The following is a 25,998-nucleotide window of genomic DNA, read 5'->3' as shown; positions in this document are numbered from 1 at the left end:
AGTAGTGCAACACCAACGATACTCTCAGGGTGAGAAGTTCAGCAAGGGATGTGGCAATCGCTTTCTGCAGGGGTCAGCTTTGTCATACCTGTGTGTGCACTGCTGTTTCTCTAAGAAATTAGTGCAGTGGTTTATCAGTCCCCAAAAGATTAAACTAGTAATCTTAGTGCTGTTAGAAGAAGGTGGTGTGAGGCTCCTCTGGTATTAGCCGTGGACAGTGGCTGAGTCAGACTGGAAGCAGTGATGCAGTCCCAGCAAGTTGAGGCTGTTCCTTTGAGGCCACATAGTGTGTTGAGTACAGGGAGAAGAGCTGCCTAGGGCAGGCATACCCCTGAGCTACCCTGAACAGCCCCAAAAGATTCTTAGTGGTAAGTTGGGGGCAGCTTGAGGAGGGGGGACAAGTTTAAATTCTGCCCTTGGAGGATGGGGAAAGGCAGAAGGGTTTCAGAAGCAGGAAACTCTCCTTATAACCACTGAGATTTAAACATCATTTCTTCTACAGGCAAAACTGAGCCTTGGCAGAGAGGAGGAAAAACAGCATTAAAAAAAAGTGAGGAGATGGTTACAGGAAAAAACATATGTTTCTCTCTGGCCTTCAGCACAGATGATGCTGTAACATACTCTTTTCACATCAAGGGGCTTTGCTTCCCCGCCACAGCTCCTGGCAGAGCCTTTGGCAGCGTGGCTCTCTCTCTTGAGTGCTTGAAGAGGAGCACGGGGAACATCTAGTGGCCAGCTGGCCAGGGAGATAGTTATTTTAAACTAAAAGAGAGTGGTGCATTTAAATGAGTAAACCAGCTTTATCTTGAGATTTGCCATATCTCTTTCTGCCCGTGTTCCTCTGCATCTTTCTGCAGAGCTGCTGCTTTGTCCCCTCGCAGACAGGCTTCCTTCTGCCTTTCCCCATCCTTATCATCCCCCCTGTCTGTCCTTTGGGCTCGTGGGTGTTAATCCAGCGGGGTGAAAGTGTCTGTGGCTGGGATATGATCTGGAGCAAGTTTTGGGCTCTTCAGCAGACACTTGTCAGGGAGGGAGCTGTTCCCAAACACAACTGCTGCCTCCTTGATTGCCAAGGCTGCTGTGCATCCCCAGCTCCCCTGCTACGTGGAGCAGGTTTGGTTTTGTTATCCCAGTGGAGCAAAGCACGCAGAAATGGAGCTTGCCTTTCCCTGTGCCAGCTGAGGATGCAGCAAGCACCCTGTCAAACCCAGGCTGCTCTCTGATCCTGTTTCCAGCTCTCAGCTTTGCCTTGCCACCCTTCACATGAGACAGCAGTCTTTACTTTCCTGGTGCTTTCCCGTGGCTCTGCCAGGACAGCACATGGAGCTGCACAGAAAACTAGAGAAAGTGGTATCTAAGGGAGGGGAGGTGGGAACAGAAGGGAAGGAAAGTGAAAACCTCAGGCTACACTCCCCAGTCCTCAGTGTATTTCCTTCAGGCTGGTAGGAGAAATTAACCAGGGGAAACTCAATACAAATTGGTGATATTCCCACGTGAGGTGTAAAAAGAACTGTGGCTGGCATCAGGAGCTCCCTGCCCACTGACAGAAAGGCCTTGGGATATCCTTCTTTCTGAACACATCTCTGGCAGCCACGAGTCATCTTTTGACACACGTGTATCTCAGAGCAGGTGCCAAGGTGGACCTGTGCCAGCTGAGCTACGTGAGGAGGTGTCTGCAAAGATCTACCAGGGCATCTTCAAACTGTTTCTGTGGTTGCACCCCCACTTGCCTCCACACACAAACACATCCATCTCTTCTCTGTCTTGTCAGTTTAGTTTTCTCGCAGCAAACAAACTATCCTTGGGACAGCTGAATTTCCAGGAAGCCTGCCAGGGCATAGCCTTCATCTCCATAAAAAGAAATGAAATGGGAAAAAAAGAAAGAGATTAGATTCCCCCCACCCCCCCAGAATGCCTCGTTCGCCTCTCCTCCTCGGTTCTGCACTCATTCAGCTTTCCAAGTGCTTTGGATAGGTTGGATGGGTGGGGCTGATCCTCCCTGGCTCCAGAGATGCACTGTCTTTCTGTCTGTGTTTCCCTCCCACCCTTCTGTGGTAAATAAGAGCCATGTGTTGCAATGTCAAACAGTTCCTCTTGGTGAACTTGGATGACTGCAAACAGGGGGATGGAGTAAGGCCCAAATATGGGTTTTCAACTGCACTTCTCAAAACTAAACATCTTGCTTCTGAGCTCACTTATAAGTTGTTGTGCCTCTCCTCTGCTGACAGTGGGTTTTGACTTTTCTCTCGCTCTTCCCCAGCTCCTCAACCAGCGATCTCTCTGGCTATGAGCATGGCTATCTGAGGAGAAGTCCTGACCAGTACAGTTCCCGGGGCAGCATGGAGAGCTTGGACCATTCCTCCCCTGGATACCACCCTTGTCACCTGTCCCCAGCCAAATCCACCAACAGCATCGACCAGCTCTCCCACCTCCACAGCAAGAGAGACTCTGCCTACAGCTCCTTCTCCACCAACTCCAGCATCCCTGAGTATCCTGCTCCTCCATTCAGCAAGGAGCACTCCTGCTCCATGGACAGCGTGCAGTCCCGAGGTGGCCTGCAGGAGGGGATGAGGCAAGCTGACATCAGGTACGTCAAGACAGTCTACGACGCCCAGCGAGGGATCTCCGAGGAGTATGAGGTGAAGTCTTCTGCCTTGCTTCCAATCTGCAAGGCCCGGGCCTCGCTGGACAGTCATGGCCACAGCAGGTTCCACGGCTTCAGCCGGCACAACGCAGCTCCATCCTGGGCACAGCCAGGCCAGGGCTCCTCAGACAGCAAGAGCCAGCCCCCCAAGGGACCTCCCTTGCCTCCCACACGCAGCGACAGCTACGCAGCCATCAGGCATCACGAGAGGCCCAGCTCATGCTCTGGCCTCGATCTGAACAAGTTTGGTCGAACCCAGCTGAAAGGGGCCTGGCCTCCGTTTGTCAGCACCCTATCCCAGGGACCACTGCTGAAAACCACCTTTGGAGAAGGGCATCTGCACACCGTGGTGGAGAAGAGCCCCGAGAGCAGCCCTACCATGAAGCCCAAGCAGAGCTATTCCCAGCCAGCCCAGCCAGGGCAGCCCCTGCTGCCTACTGGTGTCTACCCAGTACCTTCCCCAGAGCCACACTATGCCCAGGTGCCCCAGCCTTCTGCAAGCAATAATGGGACGCTTTATCCAGCTCTGGCCAAAGAAAGTGGGTACTCTCCACCTCTTCCAGTGTCTTACGACACGGCCGTAGCCAGCAGCACCCTGGGCTTTGATGAGAACGGAAACCAAAGCACTACAAACAGATCAACCATCTTCTACCAGCCCCCAGCAGCTGAGAGGAAGCACGATGCTGCAGCAAAACTTCTCCAGCAAAAACCTCCGAGCACGGCAGGCCCAGAAGTCTGCCTGACCACGTCGAGAAAGGAGGAGTTGTTACCCCCTCACAAGGTAGCACACAGCAACCGAGAGAACACAAGTACTGCACAGGCCTCCAAACACAGTTTTCAAGCCCTGCAGCCCCAGCCAAGAGATACCAGTGAGAGAAAAACCCACTACCAGCCCAAAGAGGACTGGACAGGTGGATCCCAGGAGGACAAAAATGGCAACACACAGATAAAGGAGAGAAATGCTGCTGCTCACCACCAGTGGGGTCACAGCAAGGCCAAGCATTATAGCTTCTCCTCCTTGCAGAACATCCCAGAGAGCTCCAGGAGGCAAAGCAGCTCCGAGCTCAAAGAGATGCAACCAGGCGAGGGTTATTCCAACACCAAACTGTCCTTCTTGAACAGCAGCAGTAAGGAGGAGAAGGATCACAGGGGACAGGGGCACAAACAGTGGAGTGACGTGGACCCACAGGTGTTTGCGAGGCAGGAGGAGGAGGGCACGAGCGTGACTCCGTTCCGTGCTGCTGACCCAAAGTGTGAAGAGCTCCCTTCTCCTCAGCCCTCAAAGACCTCGGATTTCGGGAGGAACCGACTGAGCTCTAGCAGCACCCAAAGCTTTTCCTATGGCAAACCAGATGCCAGCAAACCCCGCTGCTCGGTGCTGGAGAAGGTCAGCAAGTTTGAGCAGCGAGAGCAGAACGCTCTCCGGCCCCAGAGCGCTGGTGTTCCCAGCTTTGGCCAACACTACGGGCTGAACAGGACGAGCCAGCCCTCCGGCGTGAGGTGCTCTCTGCCCAGCCTGGAGGACATGCGGAGCAAGCTCCGTGAGCCTGGCCAGCTGCCTGTCGAGCCGGGCAGGGTCTCCAGCCCCTCTGTCAGGAACGGGAAGCTGGAAGAGGCTGACTGGCACCCTGTAGAGTTACAGATGATGGCTTCGGCAAAGCAGGCAAAACCAGGTGAATACTACAGCCTGTGTCCTGAAAATGAGGTGCAGATAAGGGCAGCTCAGCTCCCGAGGAGTAAAAGCTCATTCCAGCTGGGAGGTGAGCCTGAGAAGGAGATCCTCTGGAAGGACAATGTCCAGGATGCCCAGGGGTCACAGCTGGACACACCATTTAACAGGGCCTACAGGAACAGCATTAAAGACGCTCAGTCCAGGGTGCTGAGGGCCACTTCCTTCCGTCGCATCAGCCCCCCGTTCGGGAGCACACCCAAAAGGATGACCCAGAGACCTGCCTCGGCCCACGTGGGCATGAGGAGCATGGCAGCATCTCCCCACACCCCGAAGGAGAGGCACAGCGTCACGCCGACAGAAGGCAGCCTCTCCACCCTGGCCAAGACACAGCAGGTCTTGCGCATCGGGGGCCGCAAGCGGCTGACGGCAGAGCAGAAGAAGCGGTCTTACTCAGAGCCGGAGAAGATGAACGAGGTGGGCATCTCTGATGGAGAGCCATCGCCGTTCTCCTTCCAGAAGAAAGGCATCCATTTTGTCTTCCCAGAGAATACAGTGGCTGATCGGCGTAAGATCTTCGAAAGGGATGGCAAAGCTTCTTCCACAGCTAGCCTCTCCAAGCCAGAGCTCAAGCAGCTCCAGCAGAACGCCCTCGCCGACTACATCGAGCGCAAAACAGGGAGACGGCCGTCCTCGCAAGATGTTGGACTGCTGAGGGAGCGCTCCCACAGCTCCTGCCTACAGGCAGGTGGCCCAGACAGCCAGAGCCTTTCCTCCGCCTCCAGCATCAATTCCCTCCAGGACCAGAACCTTTACCGCCGGAGAGAGTCCATAGAGCGGTTATCCAGGACAGGGCGGATGTCTTCTACCCTTCCTCCTGGGCTGATGGGCTGCTTTGACATGGGTGGAGATGAGAAGAAAGGGCACCAGGATAGCTTGGTGACAAACCGACCGAAACCAGAGAGGTGCTGGGATTACAGAGCCAGAACGGAGCTCACCAAAGGCACACAGACAGACCCTCTGGGCTCACAGGGCCAGCCTTGCTACGCGAAGCAGGAGCAGGTCTTTGAAACACCCTCCACTACCAGAAAATCTGGGAAATCGGTGTCTGTGGAAGACTTGCTCGATAGATACGACAATCAGACAGTCCCTGTGCACGTGCGTTCCAGATCGTCTCCTACGGCGGATAAGAAACACCAGGTACGTGGGAAGGGGATCACGTGTGTAGGTAAGCAGGGCTCTCTGAACCAGGGGAAGAGGGGGGAGGTTGGAGGACAAGCTGATATTCAGTCATCACAATTACTCTGTTGGTTAGAGAGAGGTTAATGGCATGTTGAGATAGAGACCATCCATGGTGTTGAAGTTACCAGGATGCCGTTTCAAACGCTTGCCAGCAGGGTGCTGCTTCTGTTCAGCTTTGGTACTGCTGGGGCTGCTTCAGGGATTTCAGAGATGCTGGCATTTCAGTGCAGATGCTGGTAGCGTGCATGTCTTCTCCCTGCTCCTGACATCCCATCTGAGGTGTCCTCTTCTTAACTGCCAACATCACCAGAGAAGCACCGATCCCCTTTCTGGTGGAGGTCTGCCATGAAGGTGGTGATACGCTGTTGCTGCTGTTCTGCCTTAGCCCACTGTCTTGGTGCAAAGTAGAGGAGATTAAAAGCTGCTTGAAATTGCCCTGACTCCCACTGTGCCCAACAGTGCTGGGAAATGCTCTGCAGAGGCACTGCCAAGTAACCCTTCTATTTTGCCTCCAGCCTTGGAGGGAAACATTGGAGAGAAAACTTAGCAGAGACCCTGGCCCCTCTTTTGTCGCCTCCGTGGCGGCTGGGAACATTGCACTGATGTCACAAATGGAGAATTCGACTGACTCTGATGATGGTAAATAGTAGAAACAGGCTGATTTCTTAAAGAACAACTGTCCAGACCAGCTCTTCAGCTGGCTGAACTCTGGTCAGACCTATTTAGGTAACTGCAACTTGTTGTGCCTCACCGATTTACAGCAGTGGTGCTTCTGCTGCCCCTTTCCAGGCCAAGCTCCATTAATCACGGGGAGAGGGAGGAAACAACCAAAACGTTGTGGACAGGCTGCTGGTTCCACATAGTCTGAGTGTTTGGACAGTCTCACATATTTACAGGGCAGCTGAGATCCAGGACATCTCCTTTTACTCTTGCACTTGCTGCTGGCCCAGAACAGATGGTCTGGTTGCAATGAAGTGGTCAAGTAACATAAAGGCGGCTCTGGGCAGTGTCTCGGAAACAGGCCAGACCAAGGAGCGAGGGAAGGAGCCATCCTCCCATACTCATTGTGTGCTTCATTCTAAATGTTCTCCCTCGACAGACCTCAGATCCCACACTGTGGTTTTTAAATAGAATTGAAAAAGCAGCTTGTGAATATCAAGTGACTGGAATGCATTTCCATAACCGCTGCTGTCTCATCCCACCATCAGTATTTTTCCACACCAGCCAGGCTTCAGGCTCATCTGTGCAATTTTGTCACGCTTGCCCATCATCAAGTCTTGCGTTCACTAAAGACAGTCCTTAAGAAAGTTAGGCTGAAGGCCAAGCTACAACTCTTTCTCTACCTCCCAGCACAGTCAGAGCAGCGACAAAAATAGGCATCCAGAAAGAGAAAAATCACTAAAATGTACTTTTAAATGACAGGTGGGACGACAAGCAGCCCTAGTTAATTTTTACCCAAATTTTACCAATTTTTTTGGGCAGGTGACATACAGGGTAATTCTTAAGATCTTTATTTGCCCCTTTGTTGGCTCATTTTTTATCTTCCATACATTCAGCAGCCAAACCAGAGTTTCTGCCTGTTGGAAGCTGACTCGAGGAAGACGATGAACAGCAGCACAGACCTGTTCACAGGGTCTTAGTTCAAGTGTAGGAGAGGGGAGAGCCCTTACTGCTGTTTCCCAGAGTGATGTAGCTGTATCCACTTCTGGAATGAAGATTTAGTCCCAGAGGCAGTAAGGCACTTGTGAAAATCCTGTTCTTAAATCCTGATTCAAGAAAACATGTTTGACTTTAAATATACACACACCAATCCATAAGTGTCTGTTTGAAAGGGAAGAATATGTTTAAGTGCTCTCTCAATTAGGTTTCTGATCTGCCTCCAATACAAAACCAACAGCTAGAAAAGTGAGGGACAAAGCCAAAGCAACAGGGTGATTTTTAATTTTTTTTTTAGAGATTTTTTGGCCTTTTCAATTTTTTGATGGGAAACGTTTATTTCCAGTTTAGCAGCAGACTTCTCTGCCTCAATCTATGTTTTTCAGAGCCTTTCAGTGTCCAGTGTTCCTTTCAGGCTGCATATAAATCCCATTGCAATGTCACTGTAGGAATGTGTTTAAAGCTGTAAGGAAATTGATAGCCACGTGGAATTATTAGCTCTCAGTCCTCAGAACACATTCTCAGCCTTCCTTCCTCTCTGCTTTTTTAGTCTTTCTCAGCCTGCATATCTCCTAGACTCCTAAATCAAGATCTATGCTCACCCTCCCTCTGCAGCAACGCTGACTAGAAAAGCAAATTACTAAGGGTGGGGAGAAGGGGGGCACTGAAATGCTAAATGAAAATACAAACCTCTTCAAAAGCAGGCTCGGAGTTTGCTTTCATGGCTCGATAGCCTGGTGTCCTATGGTGGGAGCTCTGGGGCAGAGAGAGTCAGGTTCACAAAGGTATTTCAGCTGCAAAATTCCTCTGGTTTTAGATGACTTAAACACCCCAAGAGGAGGTAGCTCTTGCACTTTGGTTTTCAAAAGACCCAAGTGCTAGACTTGGTGGTGTTTTTCAGCACCTCTGTTGAAAAAGGCTGGAGTTTCCAGCCTTTGTGGCGTTCAGCATCTCTGCTGTGTTTCAGTCCTGTTTTGGCATTGGGCTTGGGCACAGATTGTTCCCTGTTTAGTTTCCCAAGTTAACGCTGCTTCAGTGATGTCTCAGCTTCTTGCTTGCTTGTAAAACAGAGGTGAATGAATGCCCAGGTTCCACTAATACTGTTGAGCATGTTTTTAGAAGAGGCAAGGACTTGCTCATAGGTTTTTAAAAGACATTTCTCTGAATAAGTCTGCCTGTTGATCCACAATCCATCCAGAAAAAGGCAGACAGGTCCTTTAAGCAGGAGTAGGGTGCTTGGAGGGTGGTATGCCATGCTAGAGTTCTCCCCCCATCTCTATATGTTCTCTCTCCTTACTAAGAAACATCAGTGTTTTGTGATTTTGTTTTGCTTTCTGCTTGCTGCTAATACTGTCTTTGCACTCCAGGACCTGCTGAGAAGGGAAAGCAGTGAATTTGGCCCCATGGTGAGAGATCCTTTCTATGTGGTCAGCACAGGAGCCAGGTAGGTATATGTTAATGTCCCCTTTGTCACTGCAGGGTCAGCTCTTGCCGTCCTGCTGCCAGCAGCAGTTGTCATGCGTTGTCTGTGTAAGCAGATGGATCATGACAAACAAGAGAAAGTCTACACAGACACAATTCAGGGTGTGCTGTGCCTGGCAGAGTTAGCAGGAGTAAGTTGCTCTGAGCTTTTTTTTTTCCACTATAGACATTAATTCACTATCAAGTCCTCCTCATGTCATCTTAGAGCGTGTTTCTGCAGCAAATTTCCAATTACAGACCTTCCAAAATGTGTTTGATCTGCTGTTAGAACTCACATTTGTATGCTATCATAACTGAAGAATTCTAAAAGAAAAAATACCTTGATGTCCCACTCTGGTTTTCTCCAATCCAGGGTGCTGCCTCCCCAAAAGCAAGTGAACAGTTGTGTGAAAGAAAGATTTAATTTTTCTTGCTGAACTGGGAGGCTGCTTTCTTTTGTGCAAACAGGATATTTTGCTCAGCAACAGGGGAGAGAGAAATGTTTTTAAAAATAGAAAAGTGTAATCATAAAATTCATAATATTAGGACTTGTGTAACTATCCACTTAGCAGTGGATTGTTTTGAAGGTAACTAGAACTGGAGTTGATCTTGCTGTATTTACATTTAAATAATAAATAGATGCTTGCCCTAAGCTCTGAGTGCCCAAACAGCTAACTCCTATTACGGTGAAAACCATCAAGAGGGACTAGAGGAATTATTCACAAAGGAGCTCTGTTTCTCACAAACTTGCAGTAAATGTCAGCCCACTCTGTTGTGACGGTGGGAGTTAACACTGCTGTCTCCAAAGGTTTCACCATGCAGCTCTGGGTCAGGGAGAGACAGCTAGAAGTAGAGGAAGCCTCCCCTAGTCAAGCTGGATCTTACTTCTGACTGGCTGGCCGTTTTTGCCCCTAAGAAGACATAAATGTTGTTTTAGAGGGACTCAGTCTGCCTTCAGGCACATCCTTTTATGATTATTTAAACACACCCATTTACTTTGATTTGGAATTGCTTCCCTCCCTCCCCCTCCCCCTTTTTTTTTTAAGAGAACAATACAGCTTTTTTAGTTCATCCTGCCTCCCTGTTTCTTCTAGAGGTAGCATTTCATCATTCTTCTCAATAACTACTTGCTGTTTCCTTCCCCCCACCCCCAACCTGTTTTTCAAGTAACAGGATTGAACATCCAGACCAAAAAAATGTTTACTGGGACACGAAGTGGAGGTTTCTCTTTTTTTTCTTCACCCTTCACTGCACAAAGATTATTGGTATTAACAGCTTTATGATGCGTAGGCATCCTGCATGTTCTGCAGGCATGTGTCTTCTGGGAGATGTGAGGTTGATTGCCCTTCTCGATCAGAATTGGATTTTCCCAAAAGATAGAACAAAAGGATGGGAGAAGACAAGAAAAAGCCTTTGGCTCTGAGGTCACAGGGTCCCACCCTATGAGGCTCAGCTGCTGAGTGATTTTTCTTTTGTTACTGCACCTGAAATGACCTGAAAGAGAATGGGCATGAGTTTGGGAAGCCAGAGGGCTCTGATAAGTCCACTGCTGAAGCTGGTAGAAGTTTTACATTTAACTCTTGGGGAGAAGGAGGTCTGACTCCTCCGCAGACTGAAAGGAACAAGTAGACTAGGACCTTACCCATGTGCCAATGATCACAGAAGGGGTTCCACTATGAGGATACTGTTGAGCGTTCCCCTGCCCCACTGTGAATATTTCCCAGTCTGGTTCATACATGATCATTGTAGTGTCTTTAATCTATCCCTTAAGAGATGCAGTCTGTCTGTCCTGTGATTGTCAGCCCGAAACAGTTGGTTTTCTAGCCAGTCCTCTCACATCCAACCATCACCATCCTACCGCTGAATGCAGCGTAGTCCATGAACGGGCCCTTCAGGGAAGGCAATAGCAGGCAGTAGGAATGATGCTTCTAGGTTTCCTTGGGACACAGCTGCTTAGTGTGCAGGAAAGGAGATGGGACCATCCCTACAACCTGTCTTGCTAAAGGAGGAAAACTCAAAGGGTGAAGTTATGGAAACCCCTGGTCAGCAATCACTCAGTGCTCTGTGACTTGCGCTCCGTGCTCTTACGCTACTCATCCCACGTGTCCCAATGCAGCCGTCTCGTAAGCAGTGTGGGGAATGGTTGTTGCTCCACCAGTTTTAGAATCCACAATTGCTTCCACGGTAGGAGAGATCTTTCAATTAGAGAATTACCATCTGGTGTTTCTGACAAACACTGAGCATCCGAAAAGAATACACATTGCTACTGTCCAGGAACCACAGACAATACCAAGAGCAGTCTGTCTGGGAAGCTTCCCCACTCCCGGGCTAACGCTGCCAAATTCTATTCTCAGTCACACCAGAATAAAGCAGGAACGACCCTTGTCTTTGAGAGTTATTCTGAATTTGTACCAGTACATCCAAGAGCAAATTTAGGGCCCAAGTCTCCAACATCACAGATTGTTGGTGTTGCATTTAAACAATGCATCTCAAGAACAGAAACTGGATTGGCAGCAGAGCTTTATTGTATTTTGTTGTTTTATGGTATGACCTCATGATGTTAGGCCATCTTCTCTTGCATCTGCTAGCACTGTTATTACTGCTCATTTTGTTTTCCAGCTAAATAGCCGTATGGGTAAGTAGGTTTGGCTGTGTATTCTGCACAGCATCCTCACTTCAAAGGCCAGACACTGTTTCTCAGGCTCACAGAATCACACAGAATCACAGAGATTGGAAGGGACCTCAAAAGATCATCTAGTCCAATCCCCCTCACATGAGAATATCTTTAAAAGACCTGGAAGGAATAATTTAATCTGATGGTTTTGCAGCCTTAACATCCGTTTGCAGTTGAAGTGTATTGGCTTTGGGTTTAATAACACCTGCCTGAGTGGGGCTCTTTTTTTCTAACAGGATTCCAAGGTTGTAAGAGCTTTTCTTTATTATTTTTCTCCGCAGTCAAAATAGTGCATTTTTTGGCCTCACTTTGTTCTTGGAGACAGCGGAATCATTTTAATGGCACCTTTCCAAAAGGAGCAGATAACGTTACAGGAATTTCTGGCCCATAAAGCTGAAATTCCTAAAATTGTCAGCAATTGAGAATGGAGTCTGATGGTAGATAATGTCAAATAGTCTCATCTTACAGCAGTCACTACTAGCCCCATCTGTAACAGGAAAAATTCAGAGCAGGGCTGGAAAGGAAGCCAGGCACTTAGATTTTCCTAAATCTTTTTCTCTTAAGTTACTGCTGTGATGCTTGCTACATGTGTGCATGATCTAGCACACACTGAAAATGATGGGAGGTGGTGAGTGGGAGTGGATCTGTGTCCCCAGCATTGGTACACTGGATTTTACTCCAGTTTCAAAGCAAAACTGCACTTTACTTAGATCAACAGGCACTGGCTCAGGCCTCTGATATGGTTACATAATTTGCTCATTAAGGAGGTGCACAATAACTTTTCTTGCTCATTCATTAATTATTAATCTTATCATGGTCTCTTCTCTTGGTTTTTAGGTCTTTCAGCAAGAAAGAAAGAAGCCACTCAGAAAAAGTGGTGTTCCCAAGTTATTATCCCCATCCTCACCACAGCAGCGAGGTTGTCACCAGGTCCACCACACTGCCCGAGAACCACAAGCTCTCAGAACTTTCCAGGCCAGACAGCAGGACTTCTGAATTGGTCCCATCCCCAACAGAGGCAAGGAGTCACTATCCTGAGCAAAAGCAAGGCTTTAAACCCTTGTTCCTTAACCTTACTGCTTCTGGATCTGGCCAATCCTCCCCTAATACGCCCACCCAGACTCCCTCAGACTTCCAGAGTGCGGTTAATGGCCAGGCTCTGAGACAGCAGCATGCCAAACGAGATGCTGTTCCCCCTGAGGGCAATGGTAATATTCAGGCACAGTCTTTAGATGCTGTCCAGGATAGATCCCCCGAGACTCCCACGGAAGAAATGATGTGGAGAAGGAAATCTGGGCTGCTTCACAGATCCCTCCCACCCAAAGCGATGTGGGCTCATTTGGTCAAAGACAACAGCTACCCAAGGGCTGTGGTGTCTCCTCCAGCAGCTGGGCCAAAGTTCTCCCAGAGGTGGCAGTCCCTGCCGACTCAAAGCAGCACTTCTTCTGACCCAGAGACTCCTTCTCCCCAGGGGACAACCCATCTCCGGATCTCAGAGTCGGTCCCCCCCCCCCGCCGTTGCTGCAGGACGATGAAGACGACGAGGTGTTTGTCATGCCTTCCCAGCCCGCTGTCACTGCTCCACCCTTCTCACCCCCACTGCCATCCCGTCCTCTTCCTGAACTGAGCTCTTGCACTTCTGCAAATGGCACGGAGGAATTCCCACCTCCTCCCCCACCGACGGTGCTTGAGGCAGCTGGAGACATATCCACCAGGCTCACAGAGGAGGCCAGAGTGAGGTAAGAGAGGGCTGTAAGGCAGCGTCTCGGGCATTGTAGTGCCATATACAGTAAGATATGTGGGGCTCCAGACAAATGTGACTGACCTCCACAGCTCCCTGTGCTGCAGCGACCCACCCACAGCTGGTAGCTGAGCGGGAAGCTTGCAGAGGAGTGCACATGTTAGAAGGGGAGAGGGACAGACAGACTTGCTGCCACTAGGCTTTATTGGTTGACAAGTTCTCAGGTGATGTGTCCAAGGCAGGGCACAAAGCAAGAAGGCAAAAGTGTTTGTGTCATCCATCAGCAGATGCACAGACAGGTGCTTAGTAAGCAAGGCAAAGGGGTTTGTGGCTGAGAAACTATCCTGGTCTCCTTCTCCCTGCAGTTACTGTATGAGTTTCAGTGGAGTTGCTTCTTACTCCAGCATGAAGAGTTAAAATAGCTGCTGACTCCTTCCAGTTACTGGGTTTTGAGAGAGAACTATGAAAATCCATGACAGTTTTTCCAAACACTTGGAGTTTCCCAGAACACATTTTAGGCCTGCCACAAAATAATGCTGTTATGAAACAGTGACCATCTGCCAAGAAGTGACAACACAAATATGACACAGTAACACTCTATAGTGAATTTTTCCTGAAGGATAGGACTTTGGGCTAAGTGCCCAGCTGCTTTAACTCGGCATAGCTTCCCTTGCTCCCAAGAAGCTGCTCTGATTTCCATCTGGGAAGAATCTGGCCAGGGCTGTGGTAGCGATGGGCTTTTCCGACACAAAATGAACAAATGCATATGGATTGCTCAGGCTGGTACTCCCAGGTGCTGACACTCAGTGTCCCCAGCCTGTGAGCAGAAAACAAAGTGACTTGTCACTCACTAGTTCCTTCTGTGTTGGAACAGCAAAAGAGCAGTGTCCAAGTTGAGAGGACAATATGCTTCTGGTGCCAGTAGCTTCATACTAGGGACCTTTCCGTGTTGAAGTGAAATGTAAGAGACAAAAATAAGTGAGAGAGGAGGAAAATTTACTTGTCTTAGGCCTTCACCATATGTTCACAGTGGTCCTGTGCGGTAAGTTTATCTTCATCTCACAGAATTTTTCTGTCCATAGCGGCTTCAAAAGCTTTCCCAAAGCCCTGGCCGAGAGGGAGATAACCGGGTTGGGTACCAGTGTCGGTGAAAATAATTGGCCTCTCTTGCCACCTGCATCAAAGAGGACTAGCTCTCCATCTGCAGTGGATAAGCAGCAGCAGTTACCTGCTTCTTCTGAAGGGCCTCAAAGCTTTGATAGACAGCCCATAACTCAACCTGAAGGCAACCACAGAGAGCCAGCAGTCATCACTGGAGAGTCAGAAAACGGCAGCCTGGACTCTGGGACACTCAGCCCAGCACCTCTAGTAAAGACAAAGAAAAAGACCCCAGAGGATATTAAGTCAGAGGCTCTAGCAAAAGAAATTGTCCATAAAGACAAGTCTCTGGCTGATATCCTGGATCCAGATTCCAAAATGAAGACAACCATGGACTTAATGGAAGGGCTTTTCCCCAGTGGAACCAGCTTGCTGAAGGAGAACAACATGAAAAGGAAGATGACACAGAAGAAAGCTAGCAGGACGCTGGTTGAAGATGACACGTAAGCACTTGTTGTTTGGGTTGTGGGCTAGTGTCGCAGCAGAACCCACTGCTTGCTTGCTTGCTTGCTTTTAAGGACAAGCCTGTGCTGAATTTTTCTGCGTCTGTATAGGTGGACACTGGCAGAGAGTGAGTTTCTCAGTTCCCAGGCGTGAGGACCGGCAGGGCACTTCTGAATGGGGCCCTTTCTCATGAGCCCCGCTGTACGTGTGGCCTTTGAGCTCACCTCTCTGGGCTGTGTAGAAAACAACGCTGAGCTTGGGCAGGAAATGAAGCATCTCTGGAGATGTGATTTGATTTTGCCATCTTAACCTTTGTAATCTGAAGCAATTCGGTCCAAAGCACAGTTAGCAGAGATACAAGAGTAAAATCAGGACCAAAACAGTGACAGGCAGAAAGATACCGAGAGGCCAGATTTTTGAAGGAGGGATGTGGGCGCGCACTTACTACAGGGGGATGCAAAGATCAGCCCAAGTCCTCCTGTGTGTTTTTTTTAAGATAGAGATTCCCAAGTGACAGCTGGAGAACCATATAGAAATATGTTGTAATACATCATGCCAGATAAGATGGTCAATCTAGCCATCACCAGCTGAGCTGTGCTGATTTACCTTCAGCAAGGATCTATTCCCCTCTAGTGCTGTTAACCAGGCAACTTTGAAGCAGAGCAGCTGCCCTGTTCTGTGCTGGGGAGAGGTATGAAAGCAGCTGACATGCACCCTCTGATGGCAGGAATCAGCCATTTCCGTGGTGGTTAATAACTCTGGGAAGGTACCCAAGAGGGAGGGAGTGCTGGAAAACCATGGATCTAGGCATGGGAAAAAGTCAGGCTCAGACTGAAGTCCTCCTTTTTGTTCACTGTGGTGTAGGAGAGAAGAAAAGGAAGCTCCTGTAACCCTCGTCACCTGTCCTGCTTATTACAGTGTTTCAGCACCCAAAGCAGAACTGCTGAATAAAATCAAGGACTTGCCAGAAGAAGTAGATGAGGAAGAGGAGCTGCTGGACATCAATGAGAAGAAGGTAAATTCAGCACATGCCACCATTTGCTGGTTACATTTCCTGAAATAAGAGTAAGCCCCCCAGTAAGGTGCATTTCAATTTGATGTCAGCTTTTGGCTGTCCCAAGTTGCCTGGGGGCTGGGTGCATTTAGGCCACCTGCGAAGCTTCGCTAGGGTGGCACAGATGGAAGGAAGAGAGCTAATCTGAGTACTCACTGCAAACTGGAGTATAAATCTTGCACAGCCCTGAGGCAGGCCTCTGTTACGCCAGATGCTGAGCGTACAGGTTGTAAGAGGCAATCCATGTCTCGTAGTAAGGAAGGAAAAGGGAGAGAAGTGACTTGAACCTGGACACCTCGGGTTCAAAACAGGAGCAGAGTCCAGCTAGCGACTGCATGGTCTGAGTGCATGAGGTTTCGCTGTAGGATTTTCCTCTTCAGTGAAGACAATTTACTCATTTTACCTGTTCTCTGCCCTCCCTGCCTCCAGAGAAACATTGGTTACTCTTTTTCCTCCACACTTCATTGTCTCACTGACCTGCTGACAGCCATGTGCACCTCAGCATCTCAGATAAGTTGGGTGGCAGGAGAACAGGGCGGGAGAGGAGGAGACGTTTTCCTTTTTTACCATGGGTACATTTCACTGAGGGATGGCCCCTGCAGTTCTTGCTGTAGGCTTGGCTGCTTTGTCTTCCAGGGCTTTTGCAGGGCCTTCTAATTTGCCCCTGTGGAAGTCTGACATGGGTTACCTGGTAATTACAGACATGTTGCAAAGCTCACAGATCCCAAGGAGCCACAGGGGGGTACTTGCCTGTCTGTGCCTCCCTTCACACACCTACTGCCTTGGTTTCAAAAGCAGCTGTGCCTGCCTGCCTGTAAATTTAAAACATCCTGGGCAGAGTAGCACAGCCCATATTTCATGCTGTTTGGACAACAGCAGAGTTTAAACATACTGAAGGATACAAATATTTGTGCAAGTCCCATGTGCTATTAATACAGTACTTAATTCTTCCTGCAGTGAAATCAGGCATGGATTTAAAGAAAGACTCCCAAAGTCAGACCTCTCTGAGAACTCATAGAGAGAACTCTGTGAGAACTCACATATCTCTAGCACAACTCCACATTTTCTCTCTGGGTCCTCATCCCCATGCCAAATGTAAAAAAAAAAGCAGAGAGAAGACATGAGGCTGTGTGATGTTTATGAGTATCCAGTTTGTCCTGCAGCCCTGACTTGGAGAGCTCACCTCTCTTTGTCATATTTCCTTACTGTTTCTGTTCTCAGCTTTGACCTGCTAAGCAAAATCTGCTCCCTACCAGGCTTTAATACAGTCACAGCTGGAATGGGACCTCCATCAAAATGCTCCATAACACAAATGATGAGTACTAAGTGAGTAATTAGCCATATTTTGTGGAGCATTTAAGATGCAAGTGTAGGACCCTCTCACATCTTTAGGAGCTGTCATACCATGGCACTGGGATGGGTTAGAGACACTTGTCGTGCCTGCCATCCCTTATTTCTGTAGTTCTCCAGAGATTCTGGGTAGCAAATCTACACACATAGATCATGCATGTGTTGCTAATCAAAAGCATTTGCCTGAGGCCTTTGTCTGCTGCTTTAATTATCTGTCCCAAGCCATTGGTTGTAGGACACGCAGCTTCAGAGGGGTGCGTGTCCCCAGACAAGACAGGGGTGCTGCTCCAAGGAGCCGGTGGACATCCTGCAAGCATCTGACAAGCCTGCAAGTAGATGTGAGCGTGCCGTGGAGGACAAGTCCCAGGCCTCAAAGGTTACATGTGCATGGAAAAACAGAAATAGATGGGAGCTATTAGGCCCAGACAGCAAGATCTGCCTGGCATGTTTGTTGGTGGTCTGTGTGAAGGAACATTTGCGTAGGCATTGTCTGAGAGAGCAGCTGCTCTGACAGGTCATTTGGATAAAGCAAGCTCATTTCCATTGTAAGTATGCAAAGGAGCTATATTGGTTGGCATTCGGGGTCGCAGGAGAGTCACTGATTAATGAACACAGAGCAAGTATTTCGCAGTCCCCACCCAGCTTCCATGCCTTCAGAACAAAGGTACGTCACTCACAGCCGTCCTGTGGCCTCCTGCTACAGTTGGAGGGCAAGTCTGCACCTTGAGCAAAGCTCCCAGAGCAGGAACAGCTGTCAGTTCTGAGCAGCTTGGTCCTCCCAAAACCTGTCGAGGTTAATGCCAAACTTGGTGTCCAGCCCAGGGTTTTCCCCCCTGGTATCACAATCATTGAAAACAGATCCCTCCTTTTGCTCCTTAGGATTTGGTCCAGCAATCAACTGGTGAGGACCTCAGGTCTTTCTTTTGAAGGTGGCATTAGAATCACAGAAGTTGGAAGGGACCTTAAAGCTCATCCAGTTCCAACGCCCCTGCCAGCAGCAGGGACACCTTCCACTAGACCAGGTTGCTCAAAGCCTCATCCAACCTGGCCTTGAACACTTCCAGGGAGGAGCAGCCACAGCTTCTCTGGCCAACCTGGGACACTGTCTCACCACCCTCACACCAAAGAATTTCTTCCTCACATCTCATCTCCATCTCGCCTCTTCCACTTTCAAGCCATCCCCCCTTGTTCTGTCACTCCCTGCCCTTGGTCAAAGTCCCTCCCCAGCCTTCCTGGAGCCCCTTCAGGTACTGGGAGGCCACTAGAAGGTCTCCCCAGAGCCTTCTCTTCTCCAGGCTGAACAGCCCCAACTCTCTCAGCCTGTCCTCACAGCAGAGCTGCTCCAGCCCTCACATCATCCTCGTGGCCTCCTCTGGACTGGCTCCAGTAGGTCCATGTCCTTCTTATGTAGACACATGCAAAGTGTACCATCTAGTGGTGTCTGCCTAAACAGTGCTGCTAACTGCCCTGCTGCAGAACCAGCCTTTCAAACCCCACATGAAACTGTCACACCATTTAATGTCTGTTGTGGAAGAGCACCTTGCCTGCCGTTTGTGGGAGTGCCCAGAGAGAGAACCAATCCCAGCCGCCCTGCTCTGTGGTTTTGGTTTTGTCCTTGCCTGTGCCTTCTGCTGCCTTTAGCCATGCAGCCTCACTCTGAGCAGCGTAGTTGTCTTCTCTGTGGAGTCATTTATTCACATGGAACGGTTGTGGCTGCTTGTTTACACACAGAGGAACCAATTCTGCAGGTGTGAACTAGGGGTGATGGCAGCAGCCCCATGCTTTTTGATTCTCCATAAAGGCAGACTTTTAACTGTTCACTGATAGTAACAACCATCACTAAACCCTACTTTGGATCTCAGCACTTGGATAAATACATAGAAAATGTCTTTGGTTTTCCCTGGAGTTGCTGTGGTGCTAGCACTGATGCTGATGCTTGAAAGATGCACGTGTCCAGTACGGGGCTTTGCAGAGTCCTTCAGTGGTGCTTAGGGACATGGTTTAGTGGTGGCCTTGGCAGTGTTAGGTTTACAGTTGGACTTGATGATCTTCAAGGTCTTTTCCAACCTAAATGATTCTATGATGATTCAGCTATAAACTTTGAGATAATATTTTCAGGCAACCTTGTGATTTACTTCTGTTTCACCCTGCAGTGTTTGTATGCAGAAGAGACTGAAGAGACTGAAAATACCCAACCCTTGTACGAAGAGCTTTTCCTGCTCTTTGTGCTCTCAGTCCTGACTAAACAGAAGCAAGAATTGCAAGCCCCAGGCCATAGGATTCTGCTTTTGCATTTGTCTTTCCCCTAAATCTTAACATAAATCAGGATCTCCAGCACATGTGCAGCACTGAACCCTGGGGGGCCACCTTTTCTTTGGCAGTGAAACAGCATTTTCACAACATGGGTGTGTGCCCTCCATGTCTTTGCTCAGTCACTAAGTAAATTTAGAGCATCCTTGGTGTAAATGCTTGCTGGGTACCTCTCTGTGTGAGGCAGTGCCTGCACAGGCAGGGAGATTTGGTCACGGTTGAATCTGAGGCTTGTGCCTCAACACTGAGGTGGCCGAGTAAGGAGCAGTCAGTAGATTCAGGGTTCTAGAGGAGGGGGAAATATGTAGCAATTCCTTCTTTCTTGCTAAGCCATATGTAACTAGTAAGCATCAGCTCAGCCTCCTGTCCTGCCATTAATACAGCTTAAATTCATTGTTGTTGTTTTGTCCGGTTCTGGGTCGTAAAAAATAAAACATCCAAAGATTAAATTTTAGGCTGGGGCAGGGAGTGGGGAATATGCAGATGTGGCTGCAACTCTGTTTCCATCTGAGGCTTTAAAGAATCTACATCCTTCAATTGTAGGTAGCTGGGTATCAGAATATGGTACAATAAATCAGATGTCTCTTTTATAACTGTTGGTTGATGGTAGAACAAATGTATCTTCATGCAATCTGATCAGGTATTCAGATTGTCGCCTAGATGTGGAAATTCAGTTTTCTCTGTTTCCTCCTTAACATCTTCTTTGTCAGTTGTTGCCGACTTGACCCTGCTGCTCAGGAACTGCAGCCATATCCTCTTGTTGTCGTCATCCATATGACCAGGGTGATCAGGGTAATGACCGATGTGGCAATGTGTTTCCCTTCTGACAGGCTGAGCTCATCGGGAGCTTGACCCACAAACTGGAAATCCTGAAGGAAGCCAAGGAAAGCCTGCTTGCAGACATTAAGATGAATAATGCTCTTGGAGAGGAGGTGGAGCTGTTGATCAGCAAGCTATGCAAACCCAACGAGTTTGACAAGTACAAGATGTTCATTGGCGATTTGGATAAGGTGGTGAACCTCTTGCTCTCCCTCTCAGGACGCCTGGCCCGCGTAGAGAACGTTCTGAGTAATCTAGGGGAAAATGCCAACAGTGAAGAGCGGGTACGTATCTGCACAACCAGAGCCTCTCGGCCTTTTTTGGGATGTGGGACAGCAGCAGCCGCAAGAATGTGCTCGTGTAAGTTAAGACCTCCAAAGGCTCACAGGAAGGCGGGTGTCTTAGTGCTTACATATAAGCCCTAGCAAACGTTCTGTCCCTTCCAGTCTTGTCATGGTTTGTATAAATGTCTCAGATCCTGCAGCTTTTGTCATGAAACAGAACGGCCGTGTTTGGGACAGCTTGTCTGTGACCCGTGGCTGGGGGAAAGGCTGTGGTGTTGTGTCTTGTGGAACAACCCACTGCCTTTTGCCTCAACTGAAGCCACGTTGTAACATTCTTTGGGTGGTTGTGAGAGACAACGCCAGTTTTTCCTGGTGGTTGTTGCTTTCAAGCAAGTTTTCCTGACTTTCTTGGAGCACTTTCTGCCTCCCAGTGACTGGAACGTTGAGAGTCTGATTCAGTGGGATTCGCATTCAGTCCGTAGTGAGGAATTCATCTTCCTCCCCAGGCTTTTGACTGTGCATCTGGGAGCTTAGCAGCCATCCTGCCTCCCCCAGAGGTGGCAAACATGGTGTCGGGGGGAAGGAGAGGGGGGCTCACTGAGTTAGGTGCTGCTCATACTGAAGCTTTGTCTCTGGTGTGTGCAGAGTTCGCTGAACGAGAAGAGGAAACTGCTGGCTGGCCAGCACGAAGATGCCCGGGAACTGAAGGAAAACCTTGACCGTCGAGAACGGGTGGTCTTGGAGATCCTGGGTAACTACCTCTCTGAGGAACAGCTCCAGGATTACCAGCACTTTGTAAAGATGAAGTCCGCGCTCCTCATAGAGCAGCGAGAGCTAGATGATAAAATCAAACTGGGTCAGGAACAGCTCAAGTGCCTGATGGAGAGCCTGCCCACAGACTTCATGCCCAGGGATGCAACAGCAGCAGCTGCCCTAGCTGCAGCACTTGCTACCTCCGCCGGGACCGGTGGTAAAACACCTCCAGCGGTCCCTTCCTCACTCTAACCTTTCCCAGGTGGACCTGGGATACAGTCCTCCCGCTCGAGTCTGTTTAATCCAAGTACTTGGCAGATGGTTCTCCACAAAGACAATGAACAGAGACAGGTTTAAAACGAGATTTTAATGAAGGAAAAAGATAGCAATAATAAAGGTTTTCTTTTCCTTTCCTTCCACCTCTGCTTTCTGGAAACTTAAATCAATGTGGAGGGAAGTCTCCTGCCAGAGGAAGACTCTCACGAGAATTAAACACATTACCTTTAATAAAAAAACATGAACTTCTCTTTTCCCTCCCTTTCCTGCCTACCTGGCACCTCATTAAATAATGAAGGATCTAAAAGAACGAAGCCTTAAAAATAAAACCAACCCATTCTACTGAACATTATTGATATTTATATTTTTTAAAGGACAAGACAGAATGTGTAAGTTTTTTGTACATACTCTAATCAGTTACTTGATTCTACTTTGTTCTGTATGTAGAAAAGACATTTAATTTTGTATTTTGTGAAAACCTTAACAAAAAGAGGGAACCCCAAAGATAGTCACGCATTAGCTTGGAACATCTCTTCGTGGTTTTGTTGCTGTTGTTGTTGTTGTTTTTTAATATAATAAAGGGCTACCAGAAGAAGCTTCAACCTGTTTCAACACATGCTAAGGATACCATTAAGTGGCCTTGTGAAGGGGATTTAGGCCAGGAAAATACAATCTTTCCTCTTCTGGATCTTGTGATCCACTGATTGTGGAGTTTAAATGTGGGTTTATGAGAACCTTCATCTCAGGAGTCCAGGTTAGCGTGAAGTAAGGGACTCAGGTCTGGACTGTGGGAGCATGGGGGACATCTTTGTTCTGAATTATCTAACTCATGACCTGGGTTAGTGCTGCAGCCTGAATGTATTTTCCATGAGATGTGAGAGGGATCTCTAATTTAGACGTTATTTCTAGGCCTGTTTTTGTGAAGGGATGATGTACTCTAGGACTTTCTCCACATAGCCATACCTCATTTATCTGAACCCACTTAATCAGAAATTATTTTGCAAGCTAGAAGAGGCATTAATGAAATCCGGTATTCTCTTCCTCCCCACAGAAATCACACATATGTCATGAGAATGTTGTGTACCCTGGTTAGACAGACAAGAGCCTGCCATAAAGACAATTGGATTATTTCTTAGTCAGGGCAACCTGGAGCAACTCAATTTGCCCGACTGAACTTTACCTTATCAGCTTATCAGGCACTGGAGGATTGTTGCCAGTTTGCAGTCAGCGAAGCAGATCGGGGCCATATGGAACGTGCTTTCCTGTCTAACAAGCTGCATCACTGTTTAAACGAAATGGCTAGAAGCTGCATGAAGAGATTACCACCGTGGCTGATGATCCAGATGCAGGTCATCTCTCTTCTAACCTTGCAGAGATTTCCTGCTGCAACAGCGATTCAAGCTTCTCCTTTCTCCAGGGTATTGCATTGTTCATCTCATCCTATCCTGGCATGAGGACCAGAGCAGAGATTTTAGTCATGTAGTTTTTAAGTCCATTCATTTTCAATTTCAACTCTAGCACGTGACTGAAAATTACAACATTCATTGCTTTCAGTGCTGGTTTTAAAGCCCTCCCCCCCTTTTTTTTTAATATCTCACATCCTAGCTCTTCCACGGGCAGCTTGGCAGACTAAAGAAAATGCCAAAGCCTTTCTGTCATATCAAGCATCAATTCTCTAATATTCATAAGAAAATCGACCTGGTTTTGTAATGCTTTTTGAAGCAGTAAGCCAATACTTGTCATGACAGCAAACATATCCTTTTCATTACTGAGTTTGAACGCTGTTCAGGCTCATACAGCATTTCATGAGAACCCTAAGCAGGGGACTGATTTTTTATGCCTTAATAGTGGAATTAAAAACAAAATTGGAGGGAAAAGTATTTGGGGGGTCACTCAAGAATAATTATTTGTAGAGTTTCAGGAAAACAGTGGGGGGAGCTGTTTCAAGCCGATCAAAACATTTCATTTTTGTTCTAAAAAACCCAAAACTCTACACAGTGTTTCAGTTTAGTTTATCATATTTAAAAGTTGCTTTCATTTAGATTTTTATTTTTTTTTACAGTCACCCTTCCATCTTACGCTTACCAAAACAAATCAAAAAGACTTGGCAAATCTGGCAGGCTTTGTGAACAGCTTGGGACCAGCCCACAGTGTATTTTCCATTTAGTAAGTTCCTTCCTGGAAAAGAAAGCCCTGCAGTCTACCCTCAGATCAGGAAGAGCCTCCCATCCAAACAAGGTCTGCCTGCTTGCTCCAGGAACCAGCAGTGACTTCAGGGGAGCACCTTGGGCTGTGCACGCTGCGAGCTCCAGCCACCTTCACCCACACGGGATGCACAACTGACGGCGATTGTAACTCTTCACGTCAGCGTTACGCCGCGAGTCAAGTGTTTCCAAGCAGCAGGCAGTCGGCCAGCCTTGTGGTGGTGGTATATAAGGCTGTACTCAATAGTGTGTAGAACAATTCTTTTGATTCCAGATAAAAATTTTGAAGTTAAGGGCTCATGGTGGTTTACAGGAAATTTCAGATGGTTGGCATTGCTCTGTGGTCCAGCAAGTTTGGGGGTTGATGATGGAAGTCCTGCATGTGCTCTCACTATACACACAAGCATCAGCTAATGAGGCAAGTGTTGGTTACTTACATTTCTATAACAGCTTAGATCTTCAGGTAAAAATTGAGTTGAAGCCCATATTTCTGTTGTAAGCACTGGTAAGTTTATCATTAGGGAAACAGTCTTTGCACAACAATTGCTCCCCTAACTCCAGGTTTTGCTCGGTTTGGTAGAAGCACATCTTGACATGTATTTAAAGGTAATTAAGCATTGGACAAGCCAGTAGATTTACTTTTCAGTGCCTTTGCCAAAAAAGGGGAACCTATTCGTTGTTCCTTCTCCCTATTTGCTTTTCTCTTGTGTTTTTAAAAATAATAGAGTATAATGGGAATTAAATTTCCCAGAGTGATGACATGACTTCATGGGACTGGAATACCATGGACAGAATTTTACACTTACTGTCTAGTCCTGGTAAATTTACAGAAAAGAACCTGAATTTTGCATCTGAGATTTTTAGATCTGAACCTGTAGTTATGTGGCAGCAGTGGAGAAAACCAGTACACTAGATACAGCGAGCGTGATTTGCATTGCTACCCCTTCCCCAAAATGCAGTGTCTTGTACATCCCAGAGCTGGGCTATTTCCCTTTGCTAATGAGCAGGGGCTAAACAGTACAGTTAAAACCAAATGATTCCAAACACATCTTGTAACAAACAGTGGTTCTCAACTGGTGGGCATTTTTGCTAAAAATAAGTATTATTTTTTATAATTGAAGCATCTATTTGTGTTCCTGGATTGGAATACCCTACCTCCCATGCTGCCACAGGGATATTGAAGCAGGGCTTTTAAACCTAGCTCTCAGGAAGTCCTCACATGCTTTTAGCACCATGCTGCACCTACAGTCTGATCAGCCGTGCTGTGCCACGTGATGTAAGTGCTGTGAAAATCTACTCATCCGACTTACAATTTGCTGCTTTTTTTTTTAATCAGAGCCCTTGGGCAATTGATGGTCACAAGAAATTTACGTCAGGTGCTTTCCTCAAGACTAAATCTAGTAAAAGAATGTTTACATACTAGGGTTTCTTGGTTGTAGATTTATACACAAGATCTTTTGTGAGGGTTGCCTATAAAATCAGTCAAACATAAGAGCACCAAAATAGTTTATGCATCAGGCCTGATCCATCATCTCTACAACTCAGCTGCTGTTGTGATTGTTTAGACTGGTAATTAAGGGAAGCAAGCAAACCAAACTAGACAGCATTTCCTAGTCCCTCTACACAAATCCTGGATATTAACACGAGCAGTGACTTGTAATTTGCAAAATGGGCAACAGAGCGAGCTTTTCACAGGAGAGCCCATGTTTTAAATTGGTGTGAGCAAACTAGGGGCACATCTAGAGACCCGGACCTCAGGTTTCTCCGTGCCTTATTCAGCCATCCACCAAGCCAGTGTTTACATCTAGGCTTGATTGATGACAGCTGTTTCTTCCTTTATATCCCTTCCAGAAGGGATGTATGTTGCCCATGGGATGGCATGATGGTTTGGCTATGTTTCTGTCTGTTGCTCGTGCCTCTGCACATAAACCAAGTGTCGTACACCTCTCGTGCATTACAGGGCTTGTCTAACAACGTGTTACTGAACAAACATCGTGTGTGTTGTGCAACTGAATGTATTTCTGTGGCCAGAGTGGTCTCAGTGTAGGAGATGGTCCTTTCCTGCCTGGTTTGACTGGAGTCTGCTGTCCCTCTTCAATAGAAACTGCAGAAATAGGCTGAATTCAGGGTGTTAAGTAGCCTGGGGGGCCATTGCCAGGTGCTTATATACATGCAGTTTATATGTATACAGTAATACAACCTCTCCAGCTGTAGCTCCAGCTTTTGTGCAGCTTGCTGCACATCAGTGATAAAAATCCT

The 25,998-nt window shown here is 47.8% G+C and overlaps 1 protein-coding gene across 1 annotated transcript in view; it reads left to right on the top strand.

Moving 5' to 3' along the window:
• The window catches only part of LOC104525981 (protein Shroom3), a 33,655-nt gene extending 11,531 nt beyond the window's left edge, over positions 1–22,124 (top strand). Inside the window, 8 exon segments of the mRNA XM_010169290.2 lie at positions 2,261–5,513; positions 8,579–8,655; positions 12,184–12,848; positions 12,851–13,085; positions 14,170–14,688; positions 15,554–15,704; positions 20,234–20,506; positions 21,152–22,124. Coding sequence (XP_010167592.1) covers positions 2,261–5,513; positions 8,579–8,655; positions 12,184–12,848; positions 12,851–13,085; positions 14,170–14,688; positions 15,554–15,704; positions 20,234–20,506; positions 21,152–21,511 — 5,533 coding nt within the window. The 3' untranslated portion in view covers positions 21,512–22,124.
• Positions 22,125–25,998: the final 3,874 nt, after the last annotated feature.

Source organism: Antrostomus carolinensis, unplaced genomic scaffold (genome assembly GCF_000700745.2).
Source record: "Antrostomus carolinensis isolate BGI_N321 unplaced genomic scaffold, ASM70074v2 scaffold1896, whole genome shotgun sequence".
In the NCBI taxonomy this organism is placed as follows: domain Eukaryota; kingdom Metazoa; phylum Chordata; class Aves; order Caprimulgiformes; family Caprimulgidae; genus Antrostomus; species Antrostomus carolinensis.
This window is presented reverse-complemented; position numbering and strand designations above follow the sequence as displayed.